The sequence below is a fragment of the Suncus etruscus genome, chromosome 1 (assembly GCF_024139225.1).
Source record: "Suncus etruscus isolate mSunEtr1 chromosome 1, mSunEtr1.pri.cur, whole genome shotgun sequence".
Taxonomy (NCBI): Eukaryota; Metazoa; Chordata; class Mammalia; order Eulipotyphla; family Soricidae; genus Suncus; species Suncus etruscus.
Genome location: NC_064848.1, coordinates 5,992,623 through 6,009,681, shown reverse-complemented (window position 1 = coordinate 6,009,681; position 17,059 = coordinate 5,992,623). Strand labels below are relative to the sequence as shown.

Sequence of the window (17,059 nt, the reverse complement as noted above, 5' to 3'; positions counted from 1 at the left end):
CCATGAGTTTCACGTCCAGTTCTCTCAGCCACGTGCTTCTTCGCGTGGAATTTTCTCTCAGTCAACGTGACTCGGTCCCGGAGCTGCAATCAGCGCAGAGGAGGTCCATGCGAGCTCACCTGGCAGACTAGGGTTGCAAGATCTCCTCCAGGTTAGGGCCCACCCGGGGGCGACGGCAGCAGCAGCGGCAGCAGCAGAGGGCGCTTTGGAGCCCAAGCTCCGCCCCTAGAGCCGCGCGCGGCCACGCCCACCTTGCGTATTTCATGCTCCTGGCCCAAGCCCCGCCCCTAGAGCCGCGCGCGGCCACGCCCTCCTTGCGTATTTCACAGTTCGGGCCCAAGCCCCACCCCTAGAGCCGCGCGCGGCCACGCCCACCTCGCGTATTTCATACTCCGGGCCCAAGCCCCGCCCCTAGAGCCACGCATGGCCACGCCCACTTTACGCATTTCCGCGGCCGCCGCTGTCCGGGCGGGCTCCCATTGGCTGCGGGCGAAGAAACGGGGCGGGGCATAGTGGGTGACGCTGCTCATGGGGCGTGGCTTGACTCATGCCCCGCCCCTTTCCTTCCCCGCCCCGCGCGCGCAGTGACAGACGCGGGCGCACTCTGCGTGCGGGCCGGGAGTGGGAGTCTGGGCGCTGCGCGCGCGGAGCGCTGTGGGGGAGAAAGAGAGACTGGGGGAGCGCGGGGGTCCCCGGGCATCGCTGAGGAAAAAGCCGCTGTCCCCGAGTGGGGAAGCGCCTCTCTCCTGCGGGCCGACATGCCCAAGAAGAAGCCGACGCCCATCCAGCTGAACCCGGCCCCCGATGGCTCGGCGGTGAACGGGACCAGCGCGGCGGAGTGAGTAGGACGCGGAGAAAGTCCCCCAGCCCCCGACCCCCCAACACCCCGGAGCCGGGGGGGGCTCCTGACTCACCCCCACACCCACCCACCCATCTTGGGGCTCGACCCTGCGCCCCGATCGCGCCCCCGTCGCCCCGCGCACCCCTTGGAGAATTCTGCAAAGCCGTGCCCCGGCCCCGCTTTCTCCCCACTCGTCCCGAGCGCGCCCCTCGATTGCTGCTCGTGGCCTGCAGCCGCCCTGAGTGAGGGGGCGCCCCCAAAAAGCCCCTGGAGGAAGGAAGGAGGGAAGGGAGCAAGGAAGGAAGGAAGGCAGGAGCACCCCCGGGCGCAGTCGATGCGCGCGCCGGACGTCCTAGTCTCGTCTTGGTGCGTGCGGGACACCTGTGGCTCCCGAGCCCCACTGGCCTTTCCTTTTTATCCCCCTGGGAGTGATCTTGTTTCCTCTGATTGCATTCATTCATTCGTTCGTTCGTTCATTCATTCATTCCACAAGTCATTTTCCCCCCTTTGACCCTGAGCGCCCAAATCTTGTCCATCCTGAGATGGACGCGTGGCCATGGGGAATCCTTGGAGACTCCAGGTTCCCGGACCGCAGCGCATTATTCTGTCTGGAGTTGGGGTGTGTGTGGGGTTTTGGGCGCTGAGTGAGTTGATTCTGAGCTGCCCACATCTCTTTGGGGTCCTGGGTAAGAGGCAAGACAAGGTGAGGGGTAGATGCCATCATTTGGAGAACCAGGCCTCCCACCCCAAATAAAAAGACTGGGCTCTAGCTAGGCTTTTACTTGTTCCCAATAGACTGAATGTAGTGGTTTCAGTAGCGCTGTCTCCTCTTTTCTCGATTTCAATAATTGGGAGACCTGTGGATCTGGTAGCTCTGCCAACCCCTGTAATAATGATCGCTAGGCCTGTCCTGGGAAGTGCTGAGCCTGGGTCCTCGACCCCCTTCAGTGCTGTCATTTAATGTTTTGCATCATACTGACCCGTGCAGTTGCAACCCGTGGTTGCTTTTGTAAACAAATGTTCAGGGATTCTCAACAGCAACTTTCCCCCCCCTCTAAAGCATTTAAGGTCCGAGATCCCTGGAATTCTGACCACAGTGTGTGTAGGGGTCTGTCTGCTCACCTCACTCCTGTTTGACTTGGCGGAAGGCACAGAGTGCAAGTTACAGTTGTCCAGTCCCAGTCCTTGTCAGTGGGGACACCACAGTTGTATTCTGGCAAAAGGGAGGTATTTCTCTAAAAGAATCTAAGGCCAGGAGGATGAGGCGAAACTACCCTGGACTTGGTGGCAGAAACATTGCAGTGGTGCTGAGAGATTGTAAAAAGAGTTTAAGAAGTTGGCCTCTTGAGTCTTGTGACCTAAACACTCCCTCCCTCTCCCTCTATCCCTCCTCCCTCCATCTTCTCTGTAACTCATTGTGGTGTTACATTAAGAGGCATCTTTTTGTAGGCTGCCTGAAACAAACAGGGACCAGTCCCCAACATTTCTTGGTACTAATTTGGGGGGATACACACATCATCTTTCATGATCAAAATCGTTCTTCAAGCAAAACAGTCTTTTGGGCCACACCGGTAGAACTCAGGGGTTATTCGGCTCTGTGCTCAGGAGTTACTTCTGGTTGGCTTGGTGGACCAGATAGGATGTTGGGGATCAATCCCGTGTTGGCTGCATGCAAGGCAAGCACCCAGAAAGAGAATACAGAAATATTTCCTTGGCAAGTTTTGCAAAACGTGATACTGCAAATCTGTCAAGTGTTAGAATAAAATACATCACAAATTAAGCTTACATTCCCCAGGTCACAAACTACAGATTTAACTCAGCTCCACAGCCTAATGTAAAATGTTGTGATTTAATTGAGGTTGGAATAAAAATCCAAGTTCTTTACATTAGACTCTTGAACGGTTTGGTTTGCTGAGCTAGAGCCCCTCCACCCCATCTCTTTAACCTCATTTCCTGTCTCTTTCTTTCTTCTGCCACATCGTCCTCTTTCACTTCCTCTCTGGGATGATCCAAACTCCCTCCAGGCCCTCATATATGCAAGTTCCTTTGCCTGGAGTGAATCATCCCTTCCTCTTCTGGAGTTGGGAAGGAAGCACTCTTCACCTTTTTGCTAAAATATCATTTTCTTAGAGATGCTTCTAAGTTCACTTGCTATTTAAACGATACTTATTCACTCTGTGTTTTTCATGTCTCTTTCTCCTGTACACCATAAATTATAAGCATGGCTTTATTTTTTTATTTTATTTTATTTTTTTTGGTTTTTGGGCCACACCCAGCGGTGCTCAGGGGTTACTCCTGGCTGTCTGCTCAGAAATAGCTCCTGGCAGGCATGGGGGACCATATGGGGCACCGGGATTTGAACCAACCACCTTTGGTGCTGGATCGGCTGCTTGCAAGGCAAACGCCGCTGTGCTATCTCTCTGGGCCCAACATGGCGTTATTTTTTTAACTTACTGTATTTCCTCAGTAAGTTGTTCCTAGATTAGCAGCGGGCACATATTAAATGCAGAAATACAGAGGTATTTGTTGAGTGATTCAAGGTGTGAATGAAATTCCTAATATTTGCACAGTCTGTTTAACAAGCCCCCTTCCCCCTTTTTTTTTAATCTTTTTCAGTGTTTCCTTTTTCTTTTTTTTTTTGGTTTTTGGGCCACACCCAGTGTTGCTCAGGGGTTACTCCTGGCTGTCTGCTCAGAAATAGCTCCTGGCAGGCACAGGGGACCATATGGGACACCAGGATTCGAACCAACCACCTTTGGTCCTGGATCGGCTGCTTGCAAGGCAAACACCGCTGTGCTATCTCTCCGGGCCAAAACCTGATTTTTTTTTTTTTTTTGTGGTTTTTGGGTCACACCCGGCAGTGCTCAGGGGTTATTCCTGGCTCCAGGCTCAGAAATTGCTCCTGGCAGGCACGGGGGACCATATGGGACGCTGGGATTCGAACCGATGACCTCCTGCATGAAAGGCAAACGCCTTACCTCCATGCTATCTCTCCAGCCCCTCCTTCTTTTTTTTTAATGGTCATACCCAATCATGCTCAGATTTTACTCCTGGCACTGTGCTCAGGGATCACTCCTGGTGAGGCTTGGGCTATCGTTTTTGAATCTTGTTTTTGCAAAGCAAAAACACCCTACCTGATATACTTTTGTGCCTGGCCTCCTCCTTTTCTTTGCTTTCAGTTATACCTCCCTCCCCTTCTTCTTTTCTTTCATAGTCAATAATAGCCTAATACTTCACCCATTTATTTGGGTTATATATGCATCTTTGGGAAGTTGATAGTATTATTTTAATCTTTTTGTGTAGGGTACTTAGACTTAAAAAAGGCATCTAGGGCTGGAGAGATAATACAGCAGATAGAACACTTACCCTGTGCCAGTCAACATGGGTTTGACCCTTGATGCCCCATATAGTCTCCTGAGCACTGTCAGGAGTCTCCACTGAGCAAGCATTGCTGGATATGGCCTAACGCTAGACAAACAAAAAATCCAAACTGACAAAAAAGGAAATGGGGCCCCACCTGTAATACAACAGGTAGAGCACTTGCTTTGCATGCAGCTGACCTAGCTTCTATCCCTAGTACCACATATGGCTTCCTGAGCCTCACAAGAAATGATCCTTGAATACAGTGCCAAGAGTGAGCTCTGAGCACTGCTGGGTATGACCTTCAAACTAAGCCAAAATAACAACCAAAAGAAAAAGCAAAAACAAAACAAAACAAAAGATAAAACAACCAAAAGAGATCCTAGAAGATTGTACAAAAATTAGGACACTTTTCCTTGCATGTGGTTGGCTTGTCTTTGACCCTCAGCAACAGTATGGCTCACTGAGCACTGTTAGGGATCACTCCTGGGCACAGCCAGTAGTAAACTGAGCACTGCTAGGTGTGGCCTCAAAACCCCTCTCCCCCAAAACACAAAAAATTGTACCATTTGCAACAATACAGTTGAACCTGGAAATCATAATGCTAGGTAGAATAAGCCAAGTTCAGAAAGAAAAATATTGCATGAGGGGCCAGAGTGATAGCACAGCAGGTAGCACGCTTTCCTTGCACACAGTCGACCAGACACTTGGCATCCCTTCTGGTCCCCTGAACCTGCCAGGAGTAATTTCTGAGCACAGAGCAGGAGTAATTCCTGAGTGCAGCTGGCTGTGGCCCCCAAATGAAAATACAAACAAAAAATGGCATGAATCTATACTCAGAATCTACAAAAAAATGGAATAAATAAAATCATAGAGTAATGCCATGGTTACCAAGAGCGGGAAGGTGAGGGAACTGGAGATTTATTGATCAGAGGTATAAAGTCATAGTTATCTAAAATGAATCAGTTAAAAAAAATAAAATGAAGGGGCGATAGCACAGAATAGGGCATTTGCCTTGCACGGGGCTGACTCAGGATGGCCCTGGGTTTGATCCCTGGCTCCCACATGGTCCCTCGAGCCTGCCAGGGTGATTTCTGAGTGCAGAGCCAGGAGTAACCCCTGAGCACTGCTGGGTATGACCCAAACCCCTTCCCCCTAAATAAAAGAATAGGTTTAGAAAGCGAACATACAGAATGCTAACTATAGTTCATGATACTTTATTATACTGTAAGTTTGATAAAAGTGAATTTCAGGTGCTTTTAGCCAACACAAGGAAACATCTATGTTAACTTTAATTAGCATGGTGTAGAATCAGTTCCCTGAGTATATCAAAACATCATGTGCAACTTAACATGTTCAAGTGTTTAAAAATTCTATTGCTAGGGGCCAGCGAGGTGGCGTTAGAGGTAAGGTGTCTGCCTTGCAAGCGCTAGCCAAGGAAGGACCGTGGTTCGATCCCCCCGGCGTCCCATATGGTCCCCCCAAGCCAGGGGCAATTTCTGAGCCCTTAGCCAGGGGTAACGGGAGTGGCCGAAAAACCAAAAACAAAAAAAAAATTCTATTGCTAGAAGAAAAATAAACATAATTTCTGTTGGGAACTAAATCTGCTCAATGAGGACAGACTAACATATTGAGGGAACAACCACCCATAAAATCTCAGCCATTTAACACACATGCAGGTCAGTGGGAGGCTTTGTTAATTGGATTCTATGGGGAGCCAGGCTGGTGGAGACAACATCTCAGAAATAGGCCTGTGTGAGAAGGGAATCTTGTGAAGCACATTTCGCTCTTAAAAAAGTTTTTTCCTGGGCCCAGAGAGATAGCACAGCGGCGTTTGCCTTGCAAGCAGCCGATCCAGGACCAAAGGTGGTTGGTTCGAATCCTGGTGTCCCATATGGTCCCCCGTGCCTGGCAGGAGCTATTTCTGAGCAGACAGCCAGGAGTAACCCCTGAGCACCGCTGGGTGTGGCCCAAAAACCAAAAAAAAAAAAAAAAAAAGTTTTTTCCTGGGGCCGGAGAGATAGCATGGAGATAAGGCGTTTGCCTTGCATGCAGAGGTTGGTGGTTCAAATCCTGGCATCCCATATGGGATGCCCTAAGACTACCAGGAGCGATTTCTGAGCATAGAGTCAGGAGTAACCCCTGAGCGCTGCCGGGTGTGACCCAAAAACCAAAAAAAAAAAAAAAAAAAGTTTTTCCCAGAAGTGTCACTTTTCCTGTTTCATTGGCAAAACAATCATGAGGCCACATTAACCTTTAAAGAGGGCAGGTCATTTTAGAAAGAGAATTAAGAAAAAACATTTTAAAAAGAAAGAATGAAAAAGAGAACTAAGTTTTGAAGAGAAGCAAGAGCCTCTCTCCCCTCAATCTTTTTTCAGTTCCTTTTCTTTTGGGGGGTTCCCAAACAATATTCAGGGTGCCCAGGAGCTCCTGGGCCAATCAGACTTGACAGTTCCTTATTTTGTCTTAGTTTAGTTTAGTTTTTGGTTTGGAACACACCCAGCTATGCTCAGGATCATACAGGATATGGGATACCAGGTACTGAATCCAGATTAACTACACTATCACTTCTACCCCAAGCCTGACCATTAATACCCAGCAGGAGTGGTGGAAGGTTGTGGTACTGCAGGATATAACAGTGCCTTGAGCATGCAAGATCTGAACTTCAGTCCCTGGTGCCACCTCCCTCAGCTCTCTTGCCTTCTTTTTCTTTTTGATTTTTGGGCCACACCTGGTGACACTTGGGTTACTCCTGGCTATGCACTCAGAAATCACTCCTGGCTTGGGGGACCATATGGGACGACAAACTGCGGTCCATCCTAGGTTAGCACGTGCAAGGCAAACACCCTACTGCTTGCACCACTGCTTTGGCCCCTTACCTTCTATTTTTTTTTTAATATAATTTTTATTTTGATCATAGTGGCTTACATATTGTTGACAATAATATTTTAGGTACATATTTACATAAAATCAGGGGGGATTCCCATCACCAAATTGTCCTCCCTACACCTCCGTTTCTGTCCTACCTCCCATTTCCTTTTCCCTCACCCCAGGGCGGCTAGAATATGTGGTCCCCTCTGTATCTAACCCACTACTTAGTAGTCTTGCACCTGTTTGGTCTTGATGTACCTTCTATTTTTAATCAAACACCATCATATTTCTGAGCTCTGTTTATTGTGCTATATGTATGTCCTATTTCTTTTGGCTTGAGAGCAACCATTCATATATGTGTTCCCCATTATATTTATTTGTTCCTCTAGATTTTGTGTTGTAGTTCTTTCTGGACCCGTTCCTGCCTCAGACTTGCCTTCTTAACTGACCTTATATGTGGTTCCTTTTGAACCCATGTGGGAGCTTTCTGTGGAATATGCTAAGAAATCAAATTGCTGGGTCTTAAAGTACCTTGTGTCTCTTTTTCAAGAATTGCATAGTGCTCGCTTTGGCAGCACATATACTAAAATTGGAACGATACAGAGAAGATTAGCATGGTCCCTGTGCAAGGATGACATGCAAATTTGTGAAGCATTCCATATTAAAAAATATTTCATACTTAATCTTTTCTTTTTCTTTCTCCCTTTTCTTTTTGTTTTTCTCTTTTCTTCTTCTGTTTTCTTTCTTGTACTCTCTTTATTTTCTTTCTTTTCTTTTTCTTCTTCCTCTTCTTTTTTCCTCTTTTTTCTTTCTTTCCGTTACAGAAAATTTAAAACCTGTAGTAAAAATGAGGGTCTTTCCTAATACCTCTTTTATTTTTCTCTTTGACCTTAATCCTTTTTACAGACTGTTTTCATTCTCTTACAATGAAAAGAGAGGCAAGAGAGCTAACTAAATGTCTCAAACAAGAAATAATCAGATCAAACCAAGAGCAGATCATTCTTTCAGAGAAATGATCAGCTGATATAGGAGAACCTGCAGTCAGGAAAACATTTGCATTCAGGACTCTGGCTTCCAGTCCTGGTACCACATGGTTCCTATTTCCACTGGGAGTGACCTCTGAGTACCAACAGTATGTATTTAGCACCAAACTCAAACAATACAAAATAAAGTGATGTGTCACGGAGAAAATGGGGGAAGTACATTTTCTTGATGAGTCTGCAGGACACTTGCCACCACATAGTACTCGGGATTGTAATTGGGTACTGGATCAAAGGAAATAGAGAAATAGTGTCTAGAGAGAGCTAACGGTACTGCGTGCATGTAGCCAAAGTCCAGTACAATCATCAGCGGTTGCATGTGCCTCCTTAGCAACATCAGGGGTCATTCCTAAGCACCAAATAAGGAATAGCCTCTGAGCACCACTGTTTGTGACTTAGTGCTTCCTTCACAGTCCCCCCTACCCCCAAATAAAAAACACAGAAGAGTTGTAAAATCAATTCCTTGGAGTTGTTGGGAATTTGAATGAGAATTGTGGTAACATGTTATGATTTTTGTAGAAGAGTTGTCACTCGATAAGTGATGTATGGAACTTTCTTTGAAAGGAATGCTTTGGGGAAAAGAGTGGTAAAGCAAATGGGGAAAAATCTTAATCAGTTAGTAAGTGTTATGATTTCATTGTAAATGTTTTTTGTATGTTCGGGATGATGATTCATAATATTGGATTATTTTTTATTTGGATAAACTTAGTGGTTATAGAGGCTACAACTGGCTATGTTCTTGGGGGTTGCTCCTAGAAGTACTCAGAGAACCATATGTTGCTGGGGATTGAACCTGGCCCATGCCCCATGCAAAGTATGTGAGCTGTGCATTGAGCACAGCTGACTTAAAATATGTTTTTGGAAAGTACCCAAGGAACAAAATTCATTCAAAGCTTTTTGTCCTTTTCTGGGGTAGGGGGGCTGGGAGTGGGGTTTGGGTCATATGAGGAACTCGGAGCTTACGAGGAACTCCTGACTGTGCTCAGGGAACACTTCTGGCAGGACTTGGGGAATATTATGCAGTGATGCCAGAGATTGAACCAGGATTGGCCATGTGCCAGTGTGTACATGCCTTTACCCCTGTACTTCTGGTTCCTCAAAGGTCCTTTTATTTTATTTTGGTTTGGGGGTTCCTCCTGGCTCTGCACTCAGAAATCACTCCTGGCAGGCTTGGGGGACCAACCATATGGAATGCTGGGAATCAAATCCAGACCAACTGCGTGCAAAGCAAATGCCCTACCCACTGTACTATCACTTTGTCCTCCTTATAGGTTATTTTTAATAACCACTCACACTTGCTTTTCCCCCCTCCCTTTGTCGCTGTTGCTGTGATATATGGAGCTTGCAAACTTGTTTGTGGTGCTTGTGCACGTTCTGATTGTGGTGCTCCCATGTGTACTCGTGGAGTGGGTGTGGGGTGAAGGCTAGGTTGCACACTTCTGGCCCTGGAGGTCATATAATTTTTTTTTTTTTTTTTTTTTGGTTTTTGAGTTACACCTGGCAGCACTCAGGAGTTCCTTCTGGCTCTATGCTCAGAAATGGCTCCTGGCAGGCTCAGGGGACCATATGGGATGCCGGGATTTGAACCACCATCCTTCTGCATGCAAGGCAAACGCCCTATGGAGGTCATATCATTTTATTTGCAGTCTTTGCCCAAGGCTGCACATTTTAGTTGAGTCACTCATCCTCATTTGACTTGAGTAATTTCATACCCTACTGCCACAACAAGGGTCACAAATGTCACAAAAGTCCTTCATACTTGTGAGCTTCACCAGAAGATTGATCTCAGGGCATCCAGGCCCTCTCTCCCTTTTTGTGATTCCTGTCTGTGTTATGTAATCAACATCATATTAGATGCAGTACATTTTTATGTGATAGATAGTGCTTTGTTTGGGTTTGTTTTCTTTTTGGAGTTACACTGTGGTGGTCAGGGCTTACAACTGACTCTATGCTTGGGGATCACTCCAGGTAGAGTATGGGGCCGCTCTATGGGATGGTCATAGGCAAGAGCTTTAACCTGCTGTATTATGTCTCCAACCCAATAATATGTTCTTTCTCTTTCTTTCTTTCTTTCTTTCTTTCTTTCTTTCTTTCTTTCTTTCTTTCTTTCTTTCTTTCTTTCTTTCTTTCTTTCTTCTTCTTTCATTCTTTCTCTTTCTTTCTTTCTTTCTTTCTTCTTCCTTCCTCCTTCCTTCCTTCCTTCCTTCCTTCCCTCCTCCTTCCTTCCTTCCTTCCTTCCTTCCTTCCTTCCTTCCTTCCTTCCTTCCTTCCTTCCTTCCTTCCTTCCTTCCTTCCTTCCTTCCTTCCTTCCTTCCTTCCTCCTTCCTCCTCCTCCTCCTCCTCCTCCTCCTCCTCCTCCTCCTCCTCCTCCTCCTCCTCCTCCTTCTTCTTCTTCTTCTTTTTTTTTTTTTTGGGCCACACTCAGTGATGCTCAGGGGTTTGTTACTACTGATCCTGCAATCAGAAATTACTCCTGGCAGGCTTGGGGGACCAAATGGGATACTGGTGACTGAACCTGGCTTGGCATTGTGCAAGCCCCACTAGCTGCGCTATCTCTCCAGTCCCACCAATAATAATTTCTTATCCACTAAGTGTTCCTTAGATTGTTTGTAATAAACAGGAATAGATGCTCTTTGGGGCCTGGTTATTGAAAATGGTGATCTGGCCTCTGGTTTCTGGGTGCCTTGTTGGATTTCAGGGGTATCTGCTATGATGTCAGCAAGGGAGTCAGATTAAAAACAAGGTTGGGTGGTTGAAGGAAAAGTTGATAATTCACCCCTTTGAATATTGGGCTGCTTTCACACAACTTAAAAATGGTTTGAATGGGGGGGTGGAGTGGTGGCAAAAGCAGTAGGGCGTTTGCCTTGCACACACTAACCTAGGATGGACCGAGATTTGATCCCCCAGTGTCCCATATGGTTCCCCGAGCCAGGCGTGATTTCTGACCACCTAGCCAGGAGTAACCCCTGAGCATCACCAGGTGTGGCCTCCCCCCAAAAAAAAAAGGTTTGAATGTTTTTTTTTTTGTTTTGTTTTTGGGTCACACCTGGTGGCACTTAGGGGTTACTCCTCCCTCTGTGCTCAAAAATTGCCCCTGGCACGTTTGGGGGACCATATGGGATGCCGGGATTTGAACTACCATCTGTCCTGAATCATTTGCGTGCCCTATGCTGTGCTGTGCTAACCAGAGGTGCTCAGGAGTGATTCCTGGTGGTGGTTGATATAGGGATTCCAGACAGGATGGCTATATTCAAAGCTATCAGCTTATTTCCTAAACTTTTCTCTCTGACCCCCCTTTTTTTTTGTTTGTTTGTTTTGGGCCATACCCAGTGGTGCTCAGGGCTTACTCCTGGCTCCTTACTCAGGGATCACTCCTGGCAGAATCAGAGGACCTTATGGGGTGCCAGACATTGAAACTGGGTCAGCCATGTACAAGGTAAATGCCCTACCTGCTATACTGGCCCCATCATAACATCTTTAAGAAAGATGAGTCTTAATTTCCAATTTAACTTCCAATAACTTTTGGTTATTATAGTATAACTTTTTTTTTTTACCGAACTCTTTTTTGTTTGTTTTGTTTTGTTTTTGGGCCACACCCAGTGGTGCTCAGGGGTTACTCCTGGCTATCTGTTCAGAAATAGCCCCTGACAGGCACGGGGGGACCATATGGGACACCGGGATTTGAACCAACCACCTTAGGTCCTGGATCGGCTGCTTGCAAGGCAAACGCCACTGTGCTATTTCTCCGGCCCCTAGTATAACTTTTTTTTTTAAATGTATTTACCTATTTATTTATTGATTGATTGATTGATTGATTTGGGCCATACCTGGCGGCGCTCAGGGTTAAACCCTGTCTCTGTACTCAGAAATTGCCCCTGGAAGGCTAGGGTACCACAAGGCATATTGGGAATCGAATTGGGTCCCTCCCGGGTCGACCGCATGCAAAGCAAATGCCCTGCCACTGTGCTATCTGTCCGGCCCCACAGTATAACATTTTTATTTATTTTTATTTTTATTTATTTATTTTGTTTTTGTTGTTTGGTTTTTGGGTCACACCCAGCAGCGCTCAGGGCTCCTGGCTCTAGGTTCAGAAGTCGATTTGCTCCTGGCAGGCTTGTGAGACCATATGGGATGCTGGGTTTTGAACCACTGTCCTGCATGCTAGGCAAACGCTCTACCTCCATGTTATCTCTGGCCCTAATATAACATTTTTAAATAGTTGTGATTAATTCATCTTTTCTCTCTTTTGGAGGGGGCTCACTCAGTGCCACTAAGGGGTTACTTCTGACTCAGAAATCACTCCTGGAAGAATCAAGGGACCATATTGGATGTCAGGGTCAATCATGTACAAGGCAAACACCCTATCCGTTATGCTATTGCTCTGGCCCCTCCTCCCAATTTATTTTCCTCCTTCCAATTTTTATACACAGTATTTTTGTTGTTGTTTTGGATTACACTCAGCGGCACTTAGGGGTTGTTACTCCTGGCTCTGTGCTCAGAAATCACTCCTGGCAGACTTGGGGGACCATATGTGATATCAGGAATTGAACCCCGGTTGGCCACATGTAAAGCAAATATCCTACTCACGGTGCTATCGCTCTGGCCCCATTTATACATAATTCTTATGTTCTAATTTAGTTTTGACTGAAGAACAGACTTTGATAGAGTTCTGACTACACACAAAAAAATTTTTTTGTTATTATTTAGGTGACATTTTTCAAACTTATTTTTATTTCATCATATCCGGCAGCACTCAAGGCTTACTCTTCAGAAATCACTCCTGGTCTGCTGGGGGACCATATTGGAATGCTGGAATCAAGCCTGGGTCAGTCCTGTGTCAGCTGTGTGCAAGGCAAAAGCCCTACCCACTGTGCTATTGCTCTGGCCCTAAACTTTTTTTTTTTTAAATTAAAGCACCGTGACTTACAAATTTAGTTATAGTTAAGTTTTAGATACACATTATTTCAGGCCCAGTTCCACCACCAAGTCAATCTCCCTCCATCTATGTTCCCATATTTAGGTCACTTTTGGGTTTTCATTATTGTGGGTTCTTTTGTAAATGTTTGTTTTTGGACCAAACCTAGCAGTGCTTAGAGCTATACCTGGCACTCAGGGATCTACTGGTGGGCTCTGGGACCAAACTTGGGTTGGCCACATGCAAGTCAAGTACTCTACCTGCTGTACTATTGCTCTGGACTCCTCTTTTTTATTGTTGGGGGTCACACCTAACAGTGCTCAGGGGTTACTCCTGGTTCTGCACTCAGGAATTACTCCTGGTGGTTGTTGGGGACCATATAGGATGCCAGGGATCCAACTCAAGTCAGCCCCATGCAGAGCAAAATGCCTTACCCAGCCTTCTAGCTCCTTTTGTATTTTTATTTTTTATTTTTTGTGGTTTTTGGGTCACACCCGGCAGTGCTCAGGGATTACTCCTGGCTCCATGCTCCGAAATTGCTCCTGGCAGGCACGGGGGACCATATGGGATGCCGGGATTCGAACTGATGACCTTCTGCATGAAAGGCAAACACCTTACCTCCATGCTATCTCTCCGGCCCTTTTTGTATTTTTCAATCAATTTTTTCTTCTTCTTTCTGATTAATATATACATGAATCTGAGGCAGTGAACCATGTTGTCTCCATTGTTACTTATTAAGGAAGGTGTTCAGAAGAATGAACCAGTTTACTATGCATATTCAACTCCAGTTTCAACTGGTTTCCTCCAGTTTTAAAGTCTTTTTGGTGGATGGGGATACACCTGGTGGTGCTTGGGGCATACTCCTAGCTCTGTGCTCAGCTGGGGGAGGGGTTAGGGTACCATATGGGATGCCTGGGATCTTATCCAGGTCAGCTGTATGAAAGGCAAACATCCTGCCAACTGTACTTTGTCTCCAGGCAGGCAACCAATCCCTCTTTTTAAAAAATTTAGTGATTTTTGATCATTTATGTGATGCTTGGGATTGAACCCAGGTCAGCTGTGTGCAAGACAAGAGCTCTACCTGCTATGCTATTGTTCTCACTCCAAAGGCCTATTTTTTTTTTTTTTTTTTTTTGGTTTTTGGTTCTTGGTCACACCCGGCGGTGCTCAGGGGTTCCTCCTGGCTCTACGCTCAGAAATCGCTCCTGGCAGGCTTGGGGGACCCTATGGGATGCCGGGATTCGAACCCCACTGTCCTTCTGCATGCAAGGCAAGTGTCTTACCTCCATGCTATCTCTCCGGCCCCAAAGGCCTTTCCTTAAAAAAAAAAAAATAGTGATTTTTTTTTTAATTTAGTGATTTCAGTTTAAAATATAGGTGTTACATGAGCTTTTTTTTAAAGGTCACTTTGCTTTGAGAAGGAATATTTTTTTGTATTCATCAGGGCAGTTTAAGCTAATAGTCACTGGCTACTTCCTAAATGCATTTGGAAGTCCTAGGTGTGGGTGTGAACAGGATATTCTCTGCAAGAATCGTAAACTCTCATACAGGACTGGAGCAGGGTTTGTTGGGGCCCCACGGAAGAAGACAAATGATCACTGAGAAAAGAAAGTGTCCCAGGAGAAGAGGTACAAAGAACGTCCGGTTGGACTTCAGCCATGGAAGGGAGGGAGAGGCGGCTCAGGGGGGCAGGTTAGGGGGACCTTCACAGGAGGTGTCATTTGAGCTGGATCTTGAAGGATGGCTAGGATTTCTATGAGAAGGAGGGGCATAGTGCGAATAGAGCTTGGGATGGGCAGCTTCATTCACACCAGCAGGAAAGTTTGGGGTGCTTGGGAGTGCTTGGGAGAGCCAGCAAGTGGTTCTTTTGCCGAGTGCATTGGGCAAGTTGCAGGAGATGAAACCAGAGAGGTAAGTGGGTTGGTTGTGCGGTGCCGGGCAAAATAATTCCCTGGAAACTCCCTGGAAGCTTTTCTTTCCTCACTGATTATTTTTCAATGGCTGTGACTAAAGAGTTCTTACACCCTCTCTCATTGTAGTTTTTGCTCGTTGATGTCTCTCATTAGCTCCTACACGGTTGTCTTCTGCTCTGATTTTTTAAATTTTCTATTACTCACTGTTTAGAACTCATGCTTTGCCTCTCTGAGACTGTGGATTCACCTCCAGCACTATGACAAACACAGAAAACAAAACAGTCCCCAGAAATAGGTTAAACTTCAAGTTTTGTCAATTATGTGTTTGCTTAAATTATATCATGGTGATATTTTCTTTCCCTTTATGTTACATTACGAAAAGTCATTTATATCTTCCTGTTTTTTCTTCAGGACAGCCTACTTTTCACAACTATCCTCTCTTTTGTGAGGTTAATTATTTCTTTATCACATCTGGAATTATAAATGGGCTTGGGTGTGAAGTACAGGTTATCCACTGCCATTTCAACGTCTATAAGGGGGGCTTGAGAGAACTATTACTTTTAGCTTATATGGGAAAAAAATTATGTATGTTTTTAGATCTCATAAAGAAGCTACTTTTAGGGCCCGGAAAGATAGCACAGCGGCGTTTGCCTTGCAAGCAGCTGATCCAGGACCAAAGGTGGTTGGTTCGAATCCCGGTGTCCCATCTGGTCCCCCGTGCCTGCCAGGAGCTATTTCTGAGCAGACAGCCAGGAGTAACCCCTGAGCAACACTGGGTGTGGCCCAAAAACCAAAAAACCAAAAAAAAAAAAAAAAAAAAAAAAAAGACAAGAAGCTACTTTTACCAAATAGGATCATCTTTCTTTGGGGAAATCTATACGGGTTTTAGTAAGTTTTTATTTTTTAATAAACAGTATGTATCTTACTAGAATTTATTAAATGATTTGGTCTTGATGGTATTTTAATTTATTAAAATATATTGAGAGTACTTTAATCTATTTGTATTTTGGTGATATTTTAATCTATTCTTAAACATTATAACACATTATATATATTTATTTTTTTGCGGCCCCCCAACTCTGTAATACATTCTTTTATGTTTTGTGCTATACCCAGTGGTTCTCATGGCATTTTCTGGTGTTTGTACTCAGGATTAACTTCTAGAAGGACTTGGGGGAATATATATATATGCTGGTGATGAAACCTGGGTCTCCTGAACGATAAAAATCTTAACTCCTGTATCTGTGTCAATAGCTCTTTCATTCACTTTTGTTTTTTGGGCCATACCCGGTGACGCTCAGGGATTACTATTGGCAATGCACTCAGAAATCGCTCCTGGCTTGGGGGACCATATGGGATGCCTAGGGATCAAACTGTGGTCCATCCTGGGTCAGCCGCTTGCAAGGCAAACACCCTACTGCTTGCCACTGCTCTGGACCTCTTTCTTTCATTTTTTTGTTTTGTTTTGTTTTGTTTTGTTTTGGGGTCATACTTGGCAGTCTGAACTCAGAAATCTGTCTTGGCTCAGGGAATATGGGATACCAGGGATTGAACTTGGGTTGATTGTGTGCAAGGCAAGTACTCCCATGGTACTATTGCACTGCCCCCCCCCAACTCAATCTTATGTAGTTCTTTAAATTGAACTATAATTGACATGTGATTTATTTTAGTTTTACATATGTAACATTGTGATTGGCTAGTTGTACAGTTTATGGAATGATCATCACTAAGTCTAGGAGAGCATTTATTAATGTATAAGTGCAATTTTTTAAATAATTATTATTTTTTTTTTTTGGTTTTTGGGCCACACCCAGTGACGCTCAGGGGTTACTCCTGGATATGCACTCAGAAGTCGCTCCTGGCTTGGGGGACCATATGGGACACCGGGGGATCGAACCACGGTCCATCCTAGGCTAGCGCAGGCAAGGCAGGCACCTTACCTCTAGCGCCACCGCCCGGCCCTTAAATAATTATTTTAAGGGCTGGAGATATGATAGCATGGAGGTAGGACGTGCAGAATGATGGTGGTTCAAATCACGGCATCCCATATGGTCCCCCGAGCCTGCCAGGAGCGATTTCTGAGTGTAGAACCAGGAGTAACCCCTGAGCGCTGCTGGGT

The 17,059-nt window shown here is 45.6% G+C and overlaps 1 protein-coding gene and 1 non-coding gene across 2 annotated transcripts in view; both read left to right on the top strand.

Moving 5' to 3' along the window:
* The first annotated feature begins 666 nt into the window (after positions 1–666).
* The window catches only part of MAP2K1 (mitogen-activated protein kinase kinase 1), a 103,872-nt gene continuing 87,479 nt past the window's right edge, over positions 667–17,059 (top strand). Inside the window, exon 1 of the mRNA XM_049782804.1 lies at positions 667–838. Coding sequence (XP_049638761.1) covers positions 759–838 — 80 coding nt within the window. The 5' untranslated portion in view covers positions 667–758. The remainder of the gene's footprint in view (positions 839–17,059) is intronic.
* Positions 7,632–7,738, top strand: LOC126025905 (U6 spliceosomal RNA). Its single transcript, XR_007501538.1, has one exon. It is a non-coding gene; the product is annotated as a U6 spliceosomal RNA (small nuclear RNA).